Source organism: Juglans regia, chromosome 2 (assembly GCF_001411555.2).
Source record: "Juglans regia cultivar Chandler chromosome 2, Walnut 2.0, whole genome shotgun sequence".
Taxonomy (NCBI): Eukaryota; Viridiplantae; Streptophyta; class Magnoliopsida; order Fagales; family Juglandaceae; genus Juglans; species Juglans regia.
Genome location: NC_049902.1, coordinates 785,052 through 802,315, shown reverse-complemented (window position 1 = coordinate 802,315; position 17,264 = coordinate 785,052). Strand labels below are relative to the sequence as shown.

The following is a 17,264-nucleotide window of genomic DNA, read 5'->3' as shown; positions in this document are numbered from 1 at the left end:
AATAGCAATAATTGGCTTCCCAATACACAAATATCAACAAGTCTGCTCTGCCCTGTGAAACATACAACATAGATTATTTCAGTTCCCAAAATGACAACTAAAAATATCAATTGTAACAATATTAAATGTTAGTATTATTAATAACATACTCAACGTATCAAATCATTGCATCGATTGTGATTCACTTAACCCAAATTCTCCCGGTTGCGATCCAAATTGCATCTGTAAATAGTAAACACCAATTGTTATTGCGTTGTATTGTGGATAATACTATTAAAATATCGACAACACAAGAGATTCACTTACACTTTATTGACTACCAATCACCGTTTTTCGGGCCTGGACTTGTTCAACATTGGGAGTATCCATATTCGAAGGGCCAAATAACCTCCTGCAAGTGTTCATGACTGATGTATCTCCTCCATCTCGCTAATTAACAAGTCACAAATATCCTTTAGCATATTTTTCATATTTGCATTAAATGGTAAATAAAATTTAAAATATTTAAAATATGCCCCTGTTTGCATTTCTCCTTCACTGGTGCTCTCTTCATCTTTGCTTTAACTTTCCGGATGCTTTTCTCCATCCTCGATGCTCTCCTCAGAAATAGAGTCTGCTGTTCACTCTCACAACGTTCGGACTTAGTACTTTCTTTGAACTACCAACTGTAGTTGTATTAGCAGTCGTACAATCAACATTCGCACCGGTTAGGGTTATCGATGGAGGTTCTTGGTTGGCACGATATAACTCAATCATAGCATACAATTTTGTAGTTGCATCCTCAGTATGCCGACTTGAACCCGCAGCATGAGTAATCATCTGATAACAGATATTCAACAAATTTAAATATCTATTAGCATCTGCCCGCTGATCTCCTGTATCATAGCTACTATGGATTAACGTGTACCTCCTTTTGAAATGAAAACAATACCCTGCTTTCCCTCCTTTTTCTGTTTGTGTTCGATTTCTTGTTTTTTTTTTTAATTAAATAAACCGGCTGAGTTACGCAACGAATGCTACAGACGGTTGTCTGTAGCATTATTATATATATATATATATATATATATCTCTCTCTCAAATAAGAGTTGTTTGAATAGCGAAGGCTCAAGGACTACCGATAGCTAGCGAACCAAATTGCTGCACTATTTCGTAATATTTCTCACTCGCTTGTTACAGCGAACCTTCAATTAAATTTCTGTTAACCAACCTGAATGGTTGTGCCTGCTTCATAAGAGATCAGTTCAACAAAAGAAACTTACAAACGCAAGTGTTTCACCAGTTCCTAAGCTGAAGACAAAATAATTTCAGAAAGAGTTATGCTACGTACTGTCATTTTTACGTACTTTTTGTATATTTCACTGATGTGATTGGCTAAAACAGTTATTTTATATTAAAAAAAGTGACGCACCCAATCATATTAATGAAATGCACAAAAAATAAATACGTAAAAATAAGTGCACATAAATTTTTGTTTAAGAAACAATGGGTTCTTTCAAAATATCCTCCTTTCCATGAGATGGGAAATGAAAAGCCAAAAAATACCCATTAGTACAGCTGATCGTAGACCTTTTGATGCCCTTCTTAATTAAAAGGGGCTGTTTTCAAGAATAATTCGACGGAAACAATTTGTTTTTGAGAAAACGAAAATATTTCTATAATGGATTTTAGCACTATTTTTGTGTTTTTGGAATTTAAAAGCACAAGAAAGTGAAAAATAAAACAAAATAAAATAACGGGTTCCAATTTATCAATTCTCTCAAATGTGGGCAGGAGTTGAATGGTTAGTGAAGTCCATGCTCAACAATTTTATTTTTTTGGTTAAGTCAGTCCACGTTCAACAATTGACATGTCCATACAGAAAATAGAGAGAAATGTGACAGAAACTGAACAATCAACTGCAAAAAGGAAAACAAATACATCTCCCATAATACACCTACCAAACAGCTGAAGGCCCCAGGGTCAGTGTCCACCTGTGGTCTAGAATCTAGAGCGTCCACCTCTTGCAAGTGAAACAGAATATTAATTTTTGGGCAAAAGTAGCAGTGCTATTGTTGCCCCCATACGGATATTAATGCTCTAGACGAGCTGTGGTATATGACATCACAAGATAAACAGAACTATAGACATGCAGACTGCAGTGTACCGAGCCTTCTTTGTTGCCTTCTCCAATCAAGCTTGAAAAGCCACGTCCAATTTCCCCTCCGCAATATATTCCTGCCAATGGAACCCCCGGGAAGTTCTCGGTGAATGGAGTGCTATCAACGTTGGGGCGTCCGAAGAAAGACTCACCACGACCAGAACATGAGAAAATAAACCCTCCAAAAACTTCCTTATTTGCAATATTAACAGCAACAGCCCTCGGGCGACAGCCATTGCTGGAATTTCCATCTACCTTCAGACGTTTGAGGTTTGAAGAGGCATCGCTGCATGTGGACAATGCAGTAGTGGGATCTGAATGGTAGAACTGAAAGTAATCACCAGTTCTGATGTTAATACCATTGACATAAAGGTACTCTTCGTCTGCGCTGTTGACAAACAAACAAACAAAAAAAAACCTTCTTTGTTATTATGAAACAAAAGGACTGCAACAAAGAACTAGTTAACTTTAACTAAAATAAGAATGATGTAGCAGCACGAGAAAATTCACTTGAGTTGTTCCGAACAGTTACCCTATAACTCCATGGAATGCCAAGGATGTTATTGACCTTGGTTTCTCAGACCCAACACAGCATTTTCTTCGTTTTGTAACCCCAATGTACAGATCAGGACTCTCAATACGATTTTCCAACTGTAACATATTCACTTTAAATTTCACTTCATAAGAACCAACAGTATAGAAAGGGGCTAGAGAAACAGATACAAGGCATGTTTCTACATTCATTCTATGTGACATGGTAGAATTGAATCTATCGGAAGCAACATTAAGATTTAACCACAAATTCACTTTTAGAAAGCAACAGTCTACCTCATCATTGATATTATCTAGAATTCTTTGGCCATCAAGAACCTCACGCAGTCCTTCCCTAAGTTCCCTTCTAGCAGTAAGCCAAGTAGTACGATCAGAGCAGTTCTCTTTAACAGAAGCTGCCTTGTGTATGGGACCTACTGCTGATACACCACTTGACAATGCAATATGGAATTGAATATTACCTATAATTCACACCAAACCAAAAAAAGAAAAAATTAGGTAAATTATTTTAGTGCGAATCATGAACAAATTATTTATGGCAATGCTAAATAATTAGGTAAAGTAACACATCAATAAATACCAACGGACTCGTCTCTATCCATCGCAAATACTAGAGCTACAGCATCTGTTAAGTATTTTGTACTCCCACAGACATTTCTAGATTCAGTCCCACTTTTGTATAGAAAGCGGCCTCTCTCATCACCCACAATGACGGTTTCCATTGGCAGAGCATAATCTGCAATATGTGATTCATAAGCAATTTAAACCAGTCAAGCACAAGCTAGCTATATATTAGCTTATCACAAGGCACTGCCTGTAATAAATACAAATAAACAAAACTTTCAAGGACCAGAGGAAGCCTTCAGTGCCTAAGTTTTTTCAGAAACCAAACAGTGACTTAATTTCTCTTTCCTCTCATAGGAGGTAAAAAAATACAGATCAATACTCACCCAAAGCATCAATAACGGGTTTCATGTCAGCAAGCCCTTCCTACAACATCACCCACACCACATGTTAGATTTGCAACGAAGGATGAACTCCTCCGGAGACAATATAAGAGCGAGCAAGCAAGTAAAAGGGCACTAACTTACTCCAAACATTATAATCCCAACTGGGGATGTGCAACCTGAAACAGAAGCTGTGTAATCCTTAATATCCATCACAAACTTGTCAACCATTGCCACTCGTGGTTCCTGACGTCAGTGAAAAAGTTCTTAAAGTCAACGTCCTTAAATAATTCAAACAGCTCAAGAACTCATTACAAATAAAACACTTTACTAAAAACTAAGAAAAGACCAAAAGTACATTACAAGCCAATACTTCTTAAAGTAATCTGAAACACATGCCTGTTCACTTTCTCAATTTGATCCCAAAGATGAACATATTCTCATTGTCTTACACACCATTGCCACATCATCTGTTATGGAACCTCACTAAGACAAGGCCATTTAAACCGCTCCTAGGGAGTATGATGCAGGACAACACAATATTGAGAAGAAACTTGAGAGTGAGAAGAAGCCAAGAAGGAGCAAGAGAGAAGAGAGAAAAGAAGCAAGAAAACTACGGGGGAGAAAGAAAGAATCCAGACGAAGAAATCAATATGCCATCAAAATATGCTAATTCATCAAAGTTTCTAACAGTACTAGAAAATTATGTTCAAATGTACCAGAACCTAACCCCAACCCAAGTGACACCCATTAAAATACGACAACAGCCAAAAATAACAGTCTGAAAAGTAAAATAAATAAATTGCAAACTGAAATATAAAGTCCAATCAAAATCCAGTTCCTTTGGGATGGGTGGGGCCATCCTCTGATGTCGACTCCAAACATATGCACAATTTGTGTCTAATGCTCCCGTCAAAGTAAAACCCAAATACGTGACCCCACCCACCAAAACCGTGCTATCAAGTTGTAATAACCCAATCGTACATTATGAAACGGAATAACTTGTGTAGAATGTGTAAACTATAGACAGTCATAGATGCTAAGTCCCACGTTGACTACTAACTAGGTGTAACTGAACTTTACAAGTGATTCTAGGAAGCTTAAAAATTGACTAGTCCTTTACAATTTATAGTGCAGATATGGCTAATGCTTTCACTGAGTTGTTACATATGGTATTAGAGCCACCTAGTAAGGCCATCCATGCAAAACTGGAGCACTGTGTGACATGACCTTGACAAGAGCATCAAGGATTTACGAGAGAATGTGTGCAATACCCTAGTTCCACATTGGGAAAAGGAATATAACTAACATAGAATGGAAACTTGTAAAGGTAGTTTTATAGATGCTAATTCTCATATTGACTACTTACTAGGTGAAGCTGGACTGTTTAAGTGATTCTAGGAATATTCAAATTGACTAGCCCTTTGGAGTTGTAGCGTAGACATGGCCTGCATTGTCTCTGAGTCACTACACATGTAATTCAGGGGAAATTTTAGTGCGAAATGGAATCTAGAATGCTCGATCCTACAGCTCATCCCAAGCTTGTCCTTTGGCTGATAGGCTGCACCCTAGGTACCCTTTCCACATTGTCCATTTGAGATACATTCATTATATCAACATAATAACAAATATTTCCACAATAAAACCCTTATTAAGAGAAAATCGGCATTGAGATTTCAGAGAAGAATTTGTCACCTTTACCGATCGTAAAAGTGGGATAGCATCAACTTTTAATCCAGGTACACACCCAACGGTCAAAACAATGCCGTTATTTTCGTCTTCCGCGGGTACATAGCCAACTTCATCATCCAAATCACCACCAATATCTCCCCACTTGACCTACATTTAAAGTTTTTCTTTTGTTTTAATCTTTAAAATGACAGTTTACAAATAAAAAAAGTGAATAAAAAAAGAAACCTCTCTAAATTCATTGGTAAGAGCATCCCTTCCAATTATTCCACTAGCCGTAGAAATAATAAAAGGCATACGCGACCCCAATTTTCTTGTTATCTGGATTATAAAAGATTAACAATACAAAGAGTCAGAGTTTGAGAAACAATAATGAGAAAGAAAATACAATAAGTGATAAAGATATTGCTGAAGCTGAGAATTCATACAAGCCGAAAAGCATCAATCAAGCTGAATCCACTGCCAATGCTTGCGATAGCAAAATGCGGCCGAATGGGCTCGGAGAGCACCTTCTCAAGAACCTCTTCTACAGCAATCTGTCATTTCCAACATAAAATTAAAAAATGCCGGGTAAATTAAGATCAAAAGAGCAATTTCCAAAATCTTCTAGTATCAAATTAGTCACAAATTAAGCTGGCACAAAAGAAAATTTACTTATCCCTAGTTGAATCACTTGTAGATTCATGTAAATAATCTCAAACCAAATTTCCAATTCAATCACTTTCAGCTTATTTTATCCTAATATCGCCCATTTCAAGCAGATAATTTCAAAGACTCCGTTTTTATAAAACAATTTTAATTTACAAGTAAATGAATTTAAAAATCCATGAATATTAAATTTCCTATCACATAAGAAAGCAAATGGGAACGTTTAGGAAAAAGGTTTAAAGAAAGTGCTAGAAATGAAGAATGATGACTTTACTCGGGGAGAGGGGTTGAGAGAGAGAGCAGAGGCGAGCTTAGGGCGAGAGAGGAGGATGCGATTGCAGAGGTGGTTCCAGGATTTGCTAACGCACGCCGCCGATGCGAAGGATAAGGCCGGTAGCCTGGAGAGAATGTTGTGGAGAAGGTCGTCGTTGATCGGGGTGAGCACCGTAAACGGCTTTTTGGGTTCGCTGTTGGTCTTTGGCGATGACAATGGCTTTCCCTCCATTGCTTAGTCGCTTTGCTTGCTTCGCGCAAACTGCTTTGGTTCTCCGAAGCACAAGCGTGCGTTTCAGGGTCCGTTAGTAAATTAATTAACGTTATCCCATTCCGCCACGTGTTATTGCTGCCAGCATCTGATCAGGAATTTTATTCCGATGATTATAATAAGGAAAATACTTTAATCAGATTACACAAAAATACACTCATCCGTAATTTATGTAATACGTCAGTTATAAAATTATTTTTATTATAATATAAATTTAACGATCTCATAAATTAACGTTAATTTATAAATTTATTTTTATCTAATCCGGCTGTAATAGTTTTCTTAAAAAAAAAAAAAACGGTAGATACAATTGTAATACAATTAATAAAATTTAAGTAACACTTTAATTTGAAATGTAGAACACGTCATCTTGTAAAGATTGGACTTCACTACGAAGAGGACAGATTCTGATAAAAGAAGCACCTATTTCAGTTAGAAAAATAATAGTTACAATTATTAATATGTAAATATTGCATAATTATTTTATAAAAAATAAATAATTATAAGATTTATATAAAAAAAATTAATTTTTAATAATATATATATATTTTTTAAAATTAATTATATAATATTTATGTATTTCACGACTGTATATAATATTATTCTTTTTTACTCAACGCTACAAAATTCTTGATCAGATGCCGGGCAGCAATAACACCAAGCGAAATGAGATTATAATAACTTTTTGTATTTTATACTATTCATTTTGTCGATTTGTCCCACATATTTATTTAGAATTAGCTTTGATATCATTGTAACAAAAGAAAAAACTAAGCCATGTATAAACCTATATTCCAAGTTAACTAATTAAAATAATGATATTTTTATATATTCTGAAAATAGTAGTAAAGAAGTAATAGAATATTGAATAATAATAAAAGTAATAAAAAATAAGTAAAAAATAATAATAAATAATAATAAGATATTCTAAAATATTCTCAATATCTCAACTAGACAAAAGATCCCATTAACCGAAGAACTCCTATAGCCTACCGCCTAAAAAAAAAAATAATAATAATGCTTATAATGCACTAGGAATTTAAAACAAACCCATATTTTTTTAGAGAAAAAAAAAAAAAAATCTATAACGTGTGGTTTTTCTACACATTTATTTGATCTCTTCAATCTTTCTATCGTGTTTTTCTCTTCTATACAACCAAAACTTTAAAGGTAATTGAGGATTTTTTAAGTTGAATATAGAAATTATAATTTGAGATTTATGATGTTTAGATATATTTATATATATATATATATTTATACGTTCACATGAAATTGATAAATACATTGATAATATTTAAATTGCATTTACATTTATAATATCTTTTTAATTAATTAACGTAAATAAAAAAATATATAATATTTACTTTGTAAGTACAAAAATAGTAACCAGCTCAGCTCACAAGTTATAACTTTTTGACCCACAGATTAGTGTTTGTGGTGGTTTTTGTTGCATGCGACTTTTGTGAGCAAAATGAAGTCAGTTGGGAATTTCCTCAGCTTATTTGAATGAGAAGAAAGAGAAGTAGTACTTGATCCCGTAAAGGCATACATGAAATCATTTGAATACCTCGTACGTACGTCAGTACATTCATGAAGAATATATTAATCACAGCTTATTCATTCTCTTTTCTTTTAAATTCTGTCTGCTTAAAGGAAAAATGAGCTCTCTTTTCCCACGTACATCCTTGAGGGGAAAACCAAGCTGCCACAATGTCGTTTCATGGTTTTGGATTCTCTTAACTGATTCTCTTTTGATGCTTTCTTTGACTCAAGATCAGATTGATTGTGCTTGCACCCACAGTAAAATGGTACCAACTCATGCTCACCTATATATATATATATATATATATATATATATATATATATATATGTTCAGTTTATGTAATTTTTAAAACAACGAAACTTTGCCTTTATGACAGCAAAATTGTTCAACTTGTGCCTTTTTCTTTGTACGTCGAGAGACCGAAGCCTGACCTCATTTGTTTTCACAGATAATATAAGATAAATTGATATTAAAGTTAAAAATTGAATAAAATATTATTAAAATATATTTTTTTAATATTATTTTTATTTTGATATTTAAAAAAACTGAATTGTTTATTTTATTTTATATAAAAATTTGTAATGATTCGATAAGATGAATTATGAAAACAAAGAAAAATAAAAAGTATAGAGACATAGCTAACCACATTACATAATGATAAAAATGAGTTCACAAAGATAGACTTTTTAAGTTTTTTCATTGACTTTTGGGAGTTCATGAATATATCTTTAAAATATTTAAAACATTCTCAAATAATATATTTATTTTAAACAATTATACATTATTTTTAAGTATCTTTAATGTCTGTCCTTTGATTTGGGTTCAGAAAAACTACACGCTTGAATGTGATATTGACACTGTCGTCTGTATACCATCATAAGTGCTAGAAAAGGGTTCAAAGAACTTAATTTGGAGTATCAAGGCTTGGGATGGACAGCATGCTAAGCATACAAATTTGTCCTTGACGAAGCACTGTTTTGAAGTCATGATTTTTGCAGATTTGAATTTGACATCAAAGTTAAACGGGAATGGGGAGCTATAAAGTATAAAAAGAGCAGAATTTTATCGAATATATATGTTTCTGTCATGGGCGACCAAACACTGGAAAAAAGAAAAGAAAAGAAAAGAAAGGAAACTTGAATATTCCTTACAACCATTACAGAATCAAGCGCAGAACCATAGTAGTCAGTCTAAAAAACATGAGGATAGTATAATGAAGTCCACTGATCAAGGAGATTTAATAAACAAACATCTTACCTCTGAAAGGAAAGAAATCCAATCCATCGTCAACAAAAGAATCCAGAAACATAATGCAGCTAGGTAAATTCCAAGTGGCATTTTTTTACTCCCACCGAAAGGGAAATGTTTGAGGGGTTTCGTTTGCTGGTGATTCCTCAGACGCCATATGAAACATTCCCTGGCAATGGATGTTACTGTCACTGCCACTGGAAATCAGAACTGCTTCCATGGGCTCTAAGTTGTTACCATGTAAGCTTGAGTCTAAGGGCTGCACCAGGGAGACTGAATTGGGATGCACCATGTGGCTCAAAGCAAGGCCAGATGACTGTGACTGAGGCGATGACAGAAGAGAGAGAGCACAATCCGAGTCATGGACTCCAGTTGTTAGCCTGTCACCATACATTTTGCTCCTAGTTCCACCATTTTCCGATAAAGCAATGTTCCTCAGAAGCGGCTGGCAGACAGGAGCTTCAAGAGATGATTGGTTGTTGAGTATGGTGCTGCCACCCTGCAAGAACGAGAGTTGCTTCCCTCCCATATAATTGGTGCTGCTAGTACTAGGGGAGGATCCAAGAAATAGTTTTTCTTTATCCAGTAATTGTAACTGTTGCTGCTGGTTATGAAGCCTAGCATCTGCAGCAGTATTGAGAACTCCAGCCCAGGCAGGGCTCACCATGGTAGTGGCGGGATATACGTGTGAACTGGAGAATGGCATCAACTGGGTGCCTGAAAAGAACAGAAGATATATTTACTGAAAGAAGTTCACATTGCTATGAGCATCTAACAGTCTTTTGGTGCATCTTATCAACAATAAGGCTTCTAATAAGCCATAATATGATACTGTGGGCAAGCGGTCCAAATCAGTTTGGGGATTAGAACTAACTAGGAAACTTGAAGCAACCTTGATGAGAATGAACCTATAAACACAAGGTTTATGTATAGACTAAACATCCATGTAAATTCTTGTTGATGTTGAATTGAATAACTTCAAGAAAAAAACTGTTCATGTTGGATTGAATAACTTCAAGAATGTCAGTTTTAGTAATTTCCAAAAGCAGATTTCAACTCAGAAGTATTAAAAAAGAGCTATAAGCGATGAAAGAAAACAATAACAGTGATTGAAGTAGGCATCTAAAATGACTCTAGTGGACACTAGATCACCTTACCATCAATCAGAGAAGATAATTAAGCACTTACCGAATGTATGTTCAATATAAAGAGTTCTAGAGGAAATAATTACACATAAAAGCCTGATCATGTATTTATGCGCATGCATACAGATAAACGTTCCTACTTCAGAGCTGACATCGAATTAGATCAGGTAATCTCGAAGCCAACCTTGGTAATTGGACAAGAAGTTCCCAGATCGAGACAGGGGTTCAGGTTGAGGCTTTCTTCGCCTCCGATTATGTCCATCGAGACGTTTTCTGCAGCTTCTCTTTCCTTCATCAAATTCCTCCAGTGAATGGAACCTATGAAAAGAGTGATGGAACTGTTGAGGAACTAGGCTTATGGTGCATTAGAGAAATTTTCCATGCATAAGAACTCCAACTATTATATTATAGAGACATCAATTAAATCTAAAATTCAAATCCATCATATTTACATGAGAAGAACTTTGGGAGGAAGAATCCAGGTTAGTCATCAGCAAAGATTTCACAAAAATATTTTTAAGGAAGTTTTCTGGTTCCTCGCTAATTTTAAGCTTCCCTTGTCGTCCCCTCCACTTTTGAGCATATAAAACCAGACTATAATAATTTATATCAGAGGAAGATCTTTTTATGGTAAACCATCTAAAGGCATGAATGGTTAAAGGGCGTTAAAGAAAAATACAGCTTCCATATAATAAAAAGGCTTCAAGGACGTGTCAGAGTGCTCCAAGCTATCTCATCCAAGAAAGATAGAAAATAGAAAATAAAAAATGAGCTCCTCTGTGATTCACTCTTTCTTATGATATTAATATGCATTTCTTTAACTAAGCGTTTCCCTTAAGCTACTTTTTATCAAGCTATTAAAGCAGAAAGGACGCTTCTGTCAATTCTTGTTGATTAAGATTACACCCCTAAACAAAAGTAACACCACAAATCCCTCATGGCAAGAGATTGCCAAGAGGTGAAATAAGTTCAGAAGCTTTTTTTTGTCCTTTCATGGAGAAAGATTTGAAGTACCTGCTGTGGTTCTTAGATTAGTTCATATGCTTTTTTAAAGCCAATCACTCTAAATAATAGACAAGGACAAAAAAGAAGCTAGTAGTGTACCACAACATGATGGATATACAATTGAGAAAAAGTACAACTCAAGAGCTAAAGGACTACAAATACCATCATTCATGTAATACCTGCTGCACTGCTGGCAGAACCTTTGCTTCTGGCCACAAATGATTACTTGGGGAGTCTTGGAATGGAGCTCACACACCTTGTGGCGTCTATTGTAGTCCCTACAATTACTAAGGTCAGAAGTGCAGCCATCAACAAGGCATGACACTGGGTGATTACTACCATTGTTAGTTGCTCTTGCCCTCTTTGATGATCCGGAAGGTGATGATGACATTTTTGAGACTCCAGGCTCCTTCCATTTATTCACTGGATCATGGGCTGAATTACCCAACTGACCAAGCTTCAAATCAACTGAAAAATCTCCTTCATTGGTCCTTTGATATCCAAAACTACTTGAACCACCTACTGTTTCTGTGTTGGGAAAGGCTTCTTGTTCTAATTCTGTGAAATCCCAAGAAGGTGCTTTCAAGTGCCAGTCCATACAAACAATCACTTCTAGATTTCTTCTACCTGTCCACGCACCTGATCTCCCCCAATCTTTTAAGCTTCTCTTTCCAGTACTATGAAATGGAGTGATCAGTACCGGCCTTAAAGAGAAATTAGTCCATAACAGCATCAAATCAAAACAGGACCAAGTAGTCAAGAATTAAGAATTATGTGAGAATAAGCACTGCTTTAGAAACTCGAACGAGTAAAAAAATTATGATAAAAAACGAATTCACATACATCTTTATTGGGTAGCTTCAAAATTGCCAAATATCAAACAACACAACAGTAGAAAGTAGAAAACATATAACTTATAAATAAAGCGGCAAAGCTAGAAGTGCAGAACAGGAATCTTTGAAATACATGAGGAGTTTTTGTTGGAACAAAAGGCAAAGATGGTATAATATAAGAAACCATATCAGAAAGCCCAAGTTTTTTACTTAAAAAAATCTTGAAAAAGAAAATCTTGGTAGGAAGGGAAATAGCAGAGACTTCCAAGGACATTGGAAGGCTACTGACTGAAAATAAACAAGTAATAAAAACAAATAAAGAAACGAGTGAAAGAGGTGAGAGAGTGAGTACTTACAGACAATTACAGCAAAGGAAGAACGGTTTGGTCTTTCCAGCCACTCATTCGCTGACAAGGATTGCATTACAAATTTACAGGCCAATAAAGTAGGCAGTAAAAGCTTTAGGTCGTGTAGGTTAGGCAGAAAGAATCACTGAGCTCTGTACCTGTTGGGTTTATTTTGTTGAGGGAGAAAGATAAGAGGAAGTGAGAGAGAGAGAGAGAGAGAGAGAGGAGAGGAGCTCCAGCTCCAATGAAGGCAGAAAAAGGAGATAGATTTGTTGGGTTCTCAAAATTCTTAACTTCACCTGATCAGTGTTTCTATTTTTTTTATTTATTTTTAAATCTCATTAGTCTTTTTTTTTTTCATTTTGCCATTTTCCATTTTTAGGGTTTGTGTAAGATGTATGTATGGGATGAGATAGAAGTCCAATAGGGACAGCCTAGTTTGTAGCTTTCAACTTTTGTGAACCAAGAAAAAGAAAGTACAAGGACGGATGCTGAGGACAAGGCATGTGGCATTGTGTTTCACATTTCATGGCATGTCTTTCTTTTAGGTTTCTTTTGCTGCTCTTCTTCTTCTTCTTTCTTCTGCTAGCTTTATTTTTACAATATCCCACGCTCCTTTCAGAAGAGAGTGGGGGAAAGAAGAGTTAAAACAACTTCAAATTTTGAATGGGAATCTTTAATTTACTTGCCACAGACTTTTGCTGGAGACCATGCCCACCCCTAATCATTATTTCTGTAGCAGGGCCGGCCCCCCTTAATGTACGCTGATTATCTTCTTGTTGCTTTCTTTCATGACTAATTGACTATTGATATCTATATATATATTATTTATGGGCAACGCTATTATGCCGCTAGCGTTTCTCGCTGGCCGTACTGTTCAGCTTTTTTATTTTTTTTATTAATATTTTTAAAAAATAAAAAATATATATAATTAACTTAAAATCACTTCTTTAATTATTAAATTAAAACAATTTGACAAACAGTCTATTAAGGCAATATAATTGTGAGGGCATAACAGTATTTTCCATTATTTATAGCTGCTTGCTTGGGACATAATTGCTTACCAAACTTCTTAAAACAACAATAATAATAATATTAGAGTAATATTAGAAAGAAGTCACTATAATAATGTACATTTTATATTCACTGTGTGATTGCTTCTAGTTGATTATTTCCAACACTCATTTGAAGAGATGTATGATTTAAATAATACTACATCATGTATGTAAAATAGATACTCTCAATAATAATTTCTATAAAATGTAATGCACCAAGTAATTACCTCTTGCATGTATAAATTTCTTAGAATAAAATTTAATATAAACTTATGACCAGTAATTATATCATGAATATGTTACTAGTCTAAAGGTTGTAACAAAGGACGAAACCATGGTTTTCTTTTTTTTTAAAAAAAAAAACGAGGTTCACATTTCTGACGTCACAAGATACGTAACTCATTATTGCTTCTCTCATAAGGTTGAAAACTTAGTTTTGTTTGTTTTAATAATTCCTTTCAATTTATTTTATTTTATTATTATAATTTTTTAAAATTTTTATAGAAAATAAAATAAATAATTTAACTTTTTTAAATTTTAAAATAAAAATAATATTAAAAAATATATTTTAATAATATTTAATTAATTTTAAATTTTAATCTTAATTTACTTCGCTTTATCTGTAAAAATAAACGTAAACAAAAAAAAACTTTTAATTTAATATTAAAACATTGGTCGGTTTAAGTAGTACTTCTCTTTTCAAATTCTGTGGGTGGCCTGGATAAGAAGGAACTAACTTTACGTACCGAGAGTCACTTCCTTTGAATATTTCCTGAGAAGTTGCCTCCAAGTCTGTCCGTGTGAATAAGGAACCGACCAATATTGCACTATTATGTTTTTTTTTTAATTTTTTTTACTTAGTAATTAAAAAAATATTTTTTAATAATATTATTTTTTTTTATTTTTTAAAAAAATATTGAAAAGTATTAAAAAATACATGTATGAAAAAGCAAAAAATTAAAAAATCCTATAACATGGTACTTTGGAAAAATGTTTTTGGTGATTATATGTATAATCTTCAATTCACTTAAATATATATATATATATATTTATTTTTTATGTTTTCTAGGTGTGTTTTAAAGTTTCATGTCTCGGATCTTTTTCAGTAAGATTTTCATGGGGCATAGGCAGACACAAAATATCATCATGTAAAATGCAAACTGTGGACCACATGTGGCTTTGTCCCTTTATTTTTTCCTAAGTTGTGGGACAGCAACAAGAGGGTCCAGTCAATTAAAATGATTTATTGTTGTCCAATATTAACTGGATGTTTGGTATCGAAAGTAAATTTTTATCTTACAGTCTGACAATTTTTGTCCATTCTCTATGTTGGAAATTATATTCAATACTTGAACCATTTCCTTGGAAAAAAACACTTCTTTCATTTTGATTTCATCATTCTTAATTATAATTATTTATACAAAAATGCTATTAAGAAGCCCCATAATTAAGATCCATTGTATCACAATAGGAAGGATCTTCGAGAAGCTAGAGCAGAGGTGCATAAGTGGTTAGAAATATGGAAGATTATGTGGAGGCAAAGATCAAAAGTACTGTGGTTGGCAGAAGGGGACAAAAATACCAGGTTCTTAATTCACAACAAAGCAACACAAAGAAATAAAAAAGAACTTAATTAAATGTGTTAGAGATTCAAAAGGGAGGTGACAAGTGGAGGAAGGGAGGGATGTTGTAATTCTTGATAATTTCAAAACTCTCTTCAAGGCTTCTGATGAGATTGGTAATATGGAGTTCTTAGAAGAGCTTGCTGGAAGACTTACTACAGATATGCAAGAAAGACTTGACCAAGAGTTTACATAAGAAGAGGTTGAAGTAGCTCTTAAAAAGATGAATCCTACAAAGGCCTCAGTGCTGATGGTGTGGCCCATTTATTCTATAAAAAATATTGGTCTATAGTAGAAAAGATGTTTTAGATGCAGTTTTACAAGCTCTTAACAGTGGTCAGTTTCCTACTAAATTAAATCACACTTATATTACTTTGATTCCCAAAAAGAAAAAGCCTGAATTTGTTTATGATTTTCGGTCAATAAGCCTTTGTAATGTTATTTACAAGTTGGTGTCCAAGATACTTGCAAACAGACTCAAATGCATCTTACCAGGCTTGATTTTCCCTTCACAAAGTACTTTTGTGCCAGGAAGAATGATCACTGATAATGTTCTGGTTGCCTATGAGTTCATCCATTTTCTGAGGAGAAAAAGAGATGGGAAGAAAAGTTTCATGTCATTGAAGCTAAACATGAGTAAGGCATATGACAAAATAGAGTAGGGCTTTCTTGAGACATTGATGATTAAGATGAGGTTTGGAGAGAAATGATTGAGGTTGGTGATGCAATGTGTAAAGTCAGTGTCCTTTTCAATATTGGTGAATGGTGAGCCTAAGAGACCTTTATATCTAACTCGAGGGCTGAGACAAGGGGATCCTATCTCCCCTTGCCTCTTATGCACTAAGGGTTTAATCTCACTCCTTAATCAAGCTGAGAGGCACAACCAGATTGATGGGATTCATGTTTGTAAGGGAGCACCAAAGCTAAACTACTTATTATTTGCAGATGACTTTGTGCTATTTTGTAAGGCCAATTTGCAGACCAACTTGAATATTCTTCATCAACTGGAGATTTATGAAAAAGCCTCCGGATAGAAAGTAAATCGAGATAAGACCTTCATGGTGTTTACCAAGAATGTTCATATCAGTCAACAAGCGGAGACAATGCAATTTTGGAGAGTCCAACGCTACCAGCAATATGACAAGTACTTGGGACTTCCACCTATGATTGGTAGAGGGAAATACCAAGCATCTTCTGAATTGAAAAACAAAGTTGGAAGGAGAAGCCCTTATCTCAAGGGGGTAGGGAAATTCTTATTAAGACAGTGGCACTTTCTATCCCAACTTACACAATGAGCTACTTTAAACTTCCTGCTTCATTATGTTCTGAGTTGAAAATCATGATGGTTAAATTTTGGTGGGGTCAAAAGAAACAAGAGAATAAGATAAGGTGGGTGAGTTGGAAAAATAGGTGTGAATCTAAATCAAATGGATGGATGGGTTTTAAAAACTTATAGATTTTCAACTTGGCTCTCTTAGCAAAGCAGGGATGGAGGATTTTAAAATATGAGACTACACTGCTACACAAGGTTCTTAAGGCTTGGTATTTCCCAAATACTAGCTTCAGTGATTCTACATTTGGTGTAGCACATTCTTATGCTTGGAGAGGCATATGGGAGGCTAAGAACAATTTGTTGCAATGGTGCAAATGGAGAGTGGGGGATGGGAAATCAATCAATATTTTGACAAATTTTTGGTTGTCAAATCATAGACTGATGCTAGCTCCAGCTATTGTAACTACAACACAGATGAATTCAACAGTGGCAACTCTGATTGATGAAAATACAAAATGGTGGGATATTGAGAAAGTTAGAAGAATCTTACCACCTAGAGAGGCAACTGAGGTGCTCAATATGATTTTGACTTCAGAGAGTAGACCAGATAGTCTTGTATGGGAGCATAAAAAGAGTGGAGCTTTTAGTGTGAAGAGTGCATATCGTTTTTTTCAAT

At 34.6% G+C, this 17,264-nt stretch overlaps 2 protein-coding genes across 5 annotated transcripts; both read right to left on the bottom strand.

The window, feature by feature from the left end:
- Positions 1 to 1,778: 1,778 nt before the first annotated feature.
- On the bottom strand, positions 1,779 to 6,533 carry LOC108997080 (F-box/LRR-repeat protein At5g63520-like). The gene is made up of 10 exons (XM_018973232.2): positions 6,248 to 6,533; positions 5,754 to 5,861; positions 5,554 to 5,646; positions 5,332 to 5,475; positions 3,781 to 3,882; positions 3,640 to 3,679; positions 3,270 to 3,425; positions 2,966 to 3,150; positions 2,670 to 2,788; positions 1,779 to 2,525 (listed from the first exon to the last, which is right to left on the bottom strand). The coding sequence occupies exons 1-10, from the start codon at positions 6,476 to 6,478 to the stop codon at positions 2,069 to 2,071; spliced, it is 1,635 nt and encodes a 544-aa protein (XP_018828777.1). The 5' UTR covers positions 6,479 to 6,533; the 3' UTR covers positions 1,779 to 2,068.
- A 2,573-nt stretch (positions 6,534 to 9,106) lies between these two features.
- Positions 9,107 to 12,937, bottom strand: LOC108997158 (squamosa promoter-binding-like protein 13A). 4 transcript variants are annotated; one of them, XM_018973493.2, is made up of 4 exons: positions 12,648 to 12,937; positions 11,638 to 12,162; positions 10,638 to 10,771; positions 9,107 to 10,025 (listed from the first exon to the last, which is right to left on the bottom strand). In XM_018973493.2, the coding sequence occupies exons 2-4, from the start codon at positions 12,054 to 12,056 to the stop codon at positions 9,403 to 9,405; spliced, it is 1,176 nt and encodes a 391-aa protein (XP_018829038.1). In that variant the 5' UTR covers positions 12,057 to 12,162; positions 12,648 to 12,937; the 3' UTR covers positions 9,107 to 9,402. The 4 variants fall into 4 exon arrangements, with proteins under 4 accessions (XP_018829038.1, XP_018829105.1, XP_018828968.1 ...); XM_018973560.2 differs by having other exon boundaries at positions 9,121 to 10,025; positions 11,638 to 12,135; XM_018973423.2 differs by lacking the exon at positions 12,648 to 12,937 and adding an exon at positions 12,302 to 12,593 and having other exon boundaries at positions 9,121 to 10,025.
- Between the last annotated feature and the right edge of the window lie 4,327 nt (positions 12,938 to 17,264).

Excerpts from the sequence above, each read along its gene's own strand:
- LOC108997158 (XM_018973345.2), bottom strand. The coding sequence starts at position 12,191 with ATGCTGTTATGGACTAATTTCTCTTTAAGGCCGGTACTGATCACTCCA. Across the intron at positions 10,772-11,637 it reads TTCTGCCAGCAGTGCAGCAG|GTTCCATTCACTGGAGGAAT; the intron begins GTATTACATGAA and ends CTCTTTTCATAG. Across the intron at positions 10,026-10,637 it reads CTTCTTGTCCAATTACCAAG|GCACCCAGTTGATGCCATTC; the intron begins GTTGGCTTCGAG and ends TGTTCTTTTCAG.
- LOC108997080 (XM_018973232.2), bottom strand. The coding sequence starts at position 6,478 with ATGGAGGGAAAGCCATTGTCATCGCCAAAGACCAACAGCGAACCCAAA. Across the intron at positions 3,151-3,269 it reads GGATAGAGACGAGTCCGTTG|GTAATATTCAATTCCATATT; the intron begins GTATTTATTGAT and ends TGTGAATTATAG. Across the intron at positions 2,526-2,669 it reads GCATTCCATGGAGTTATAGG|CGCAGACGAAGAGTACCTTT; the intron begins GTAACTGTTCGG and ends GTTTGTCAACAG.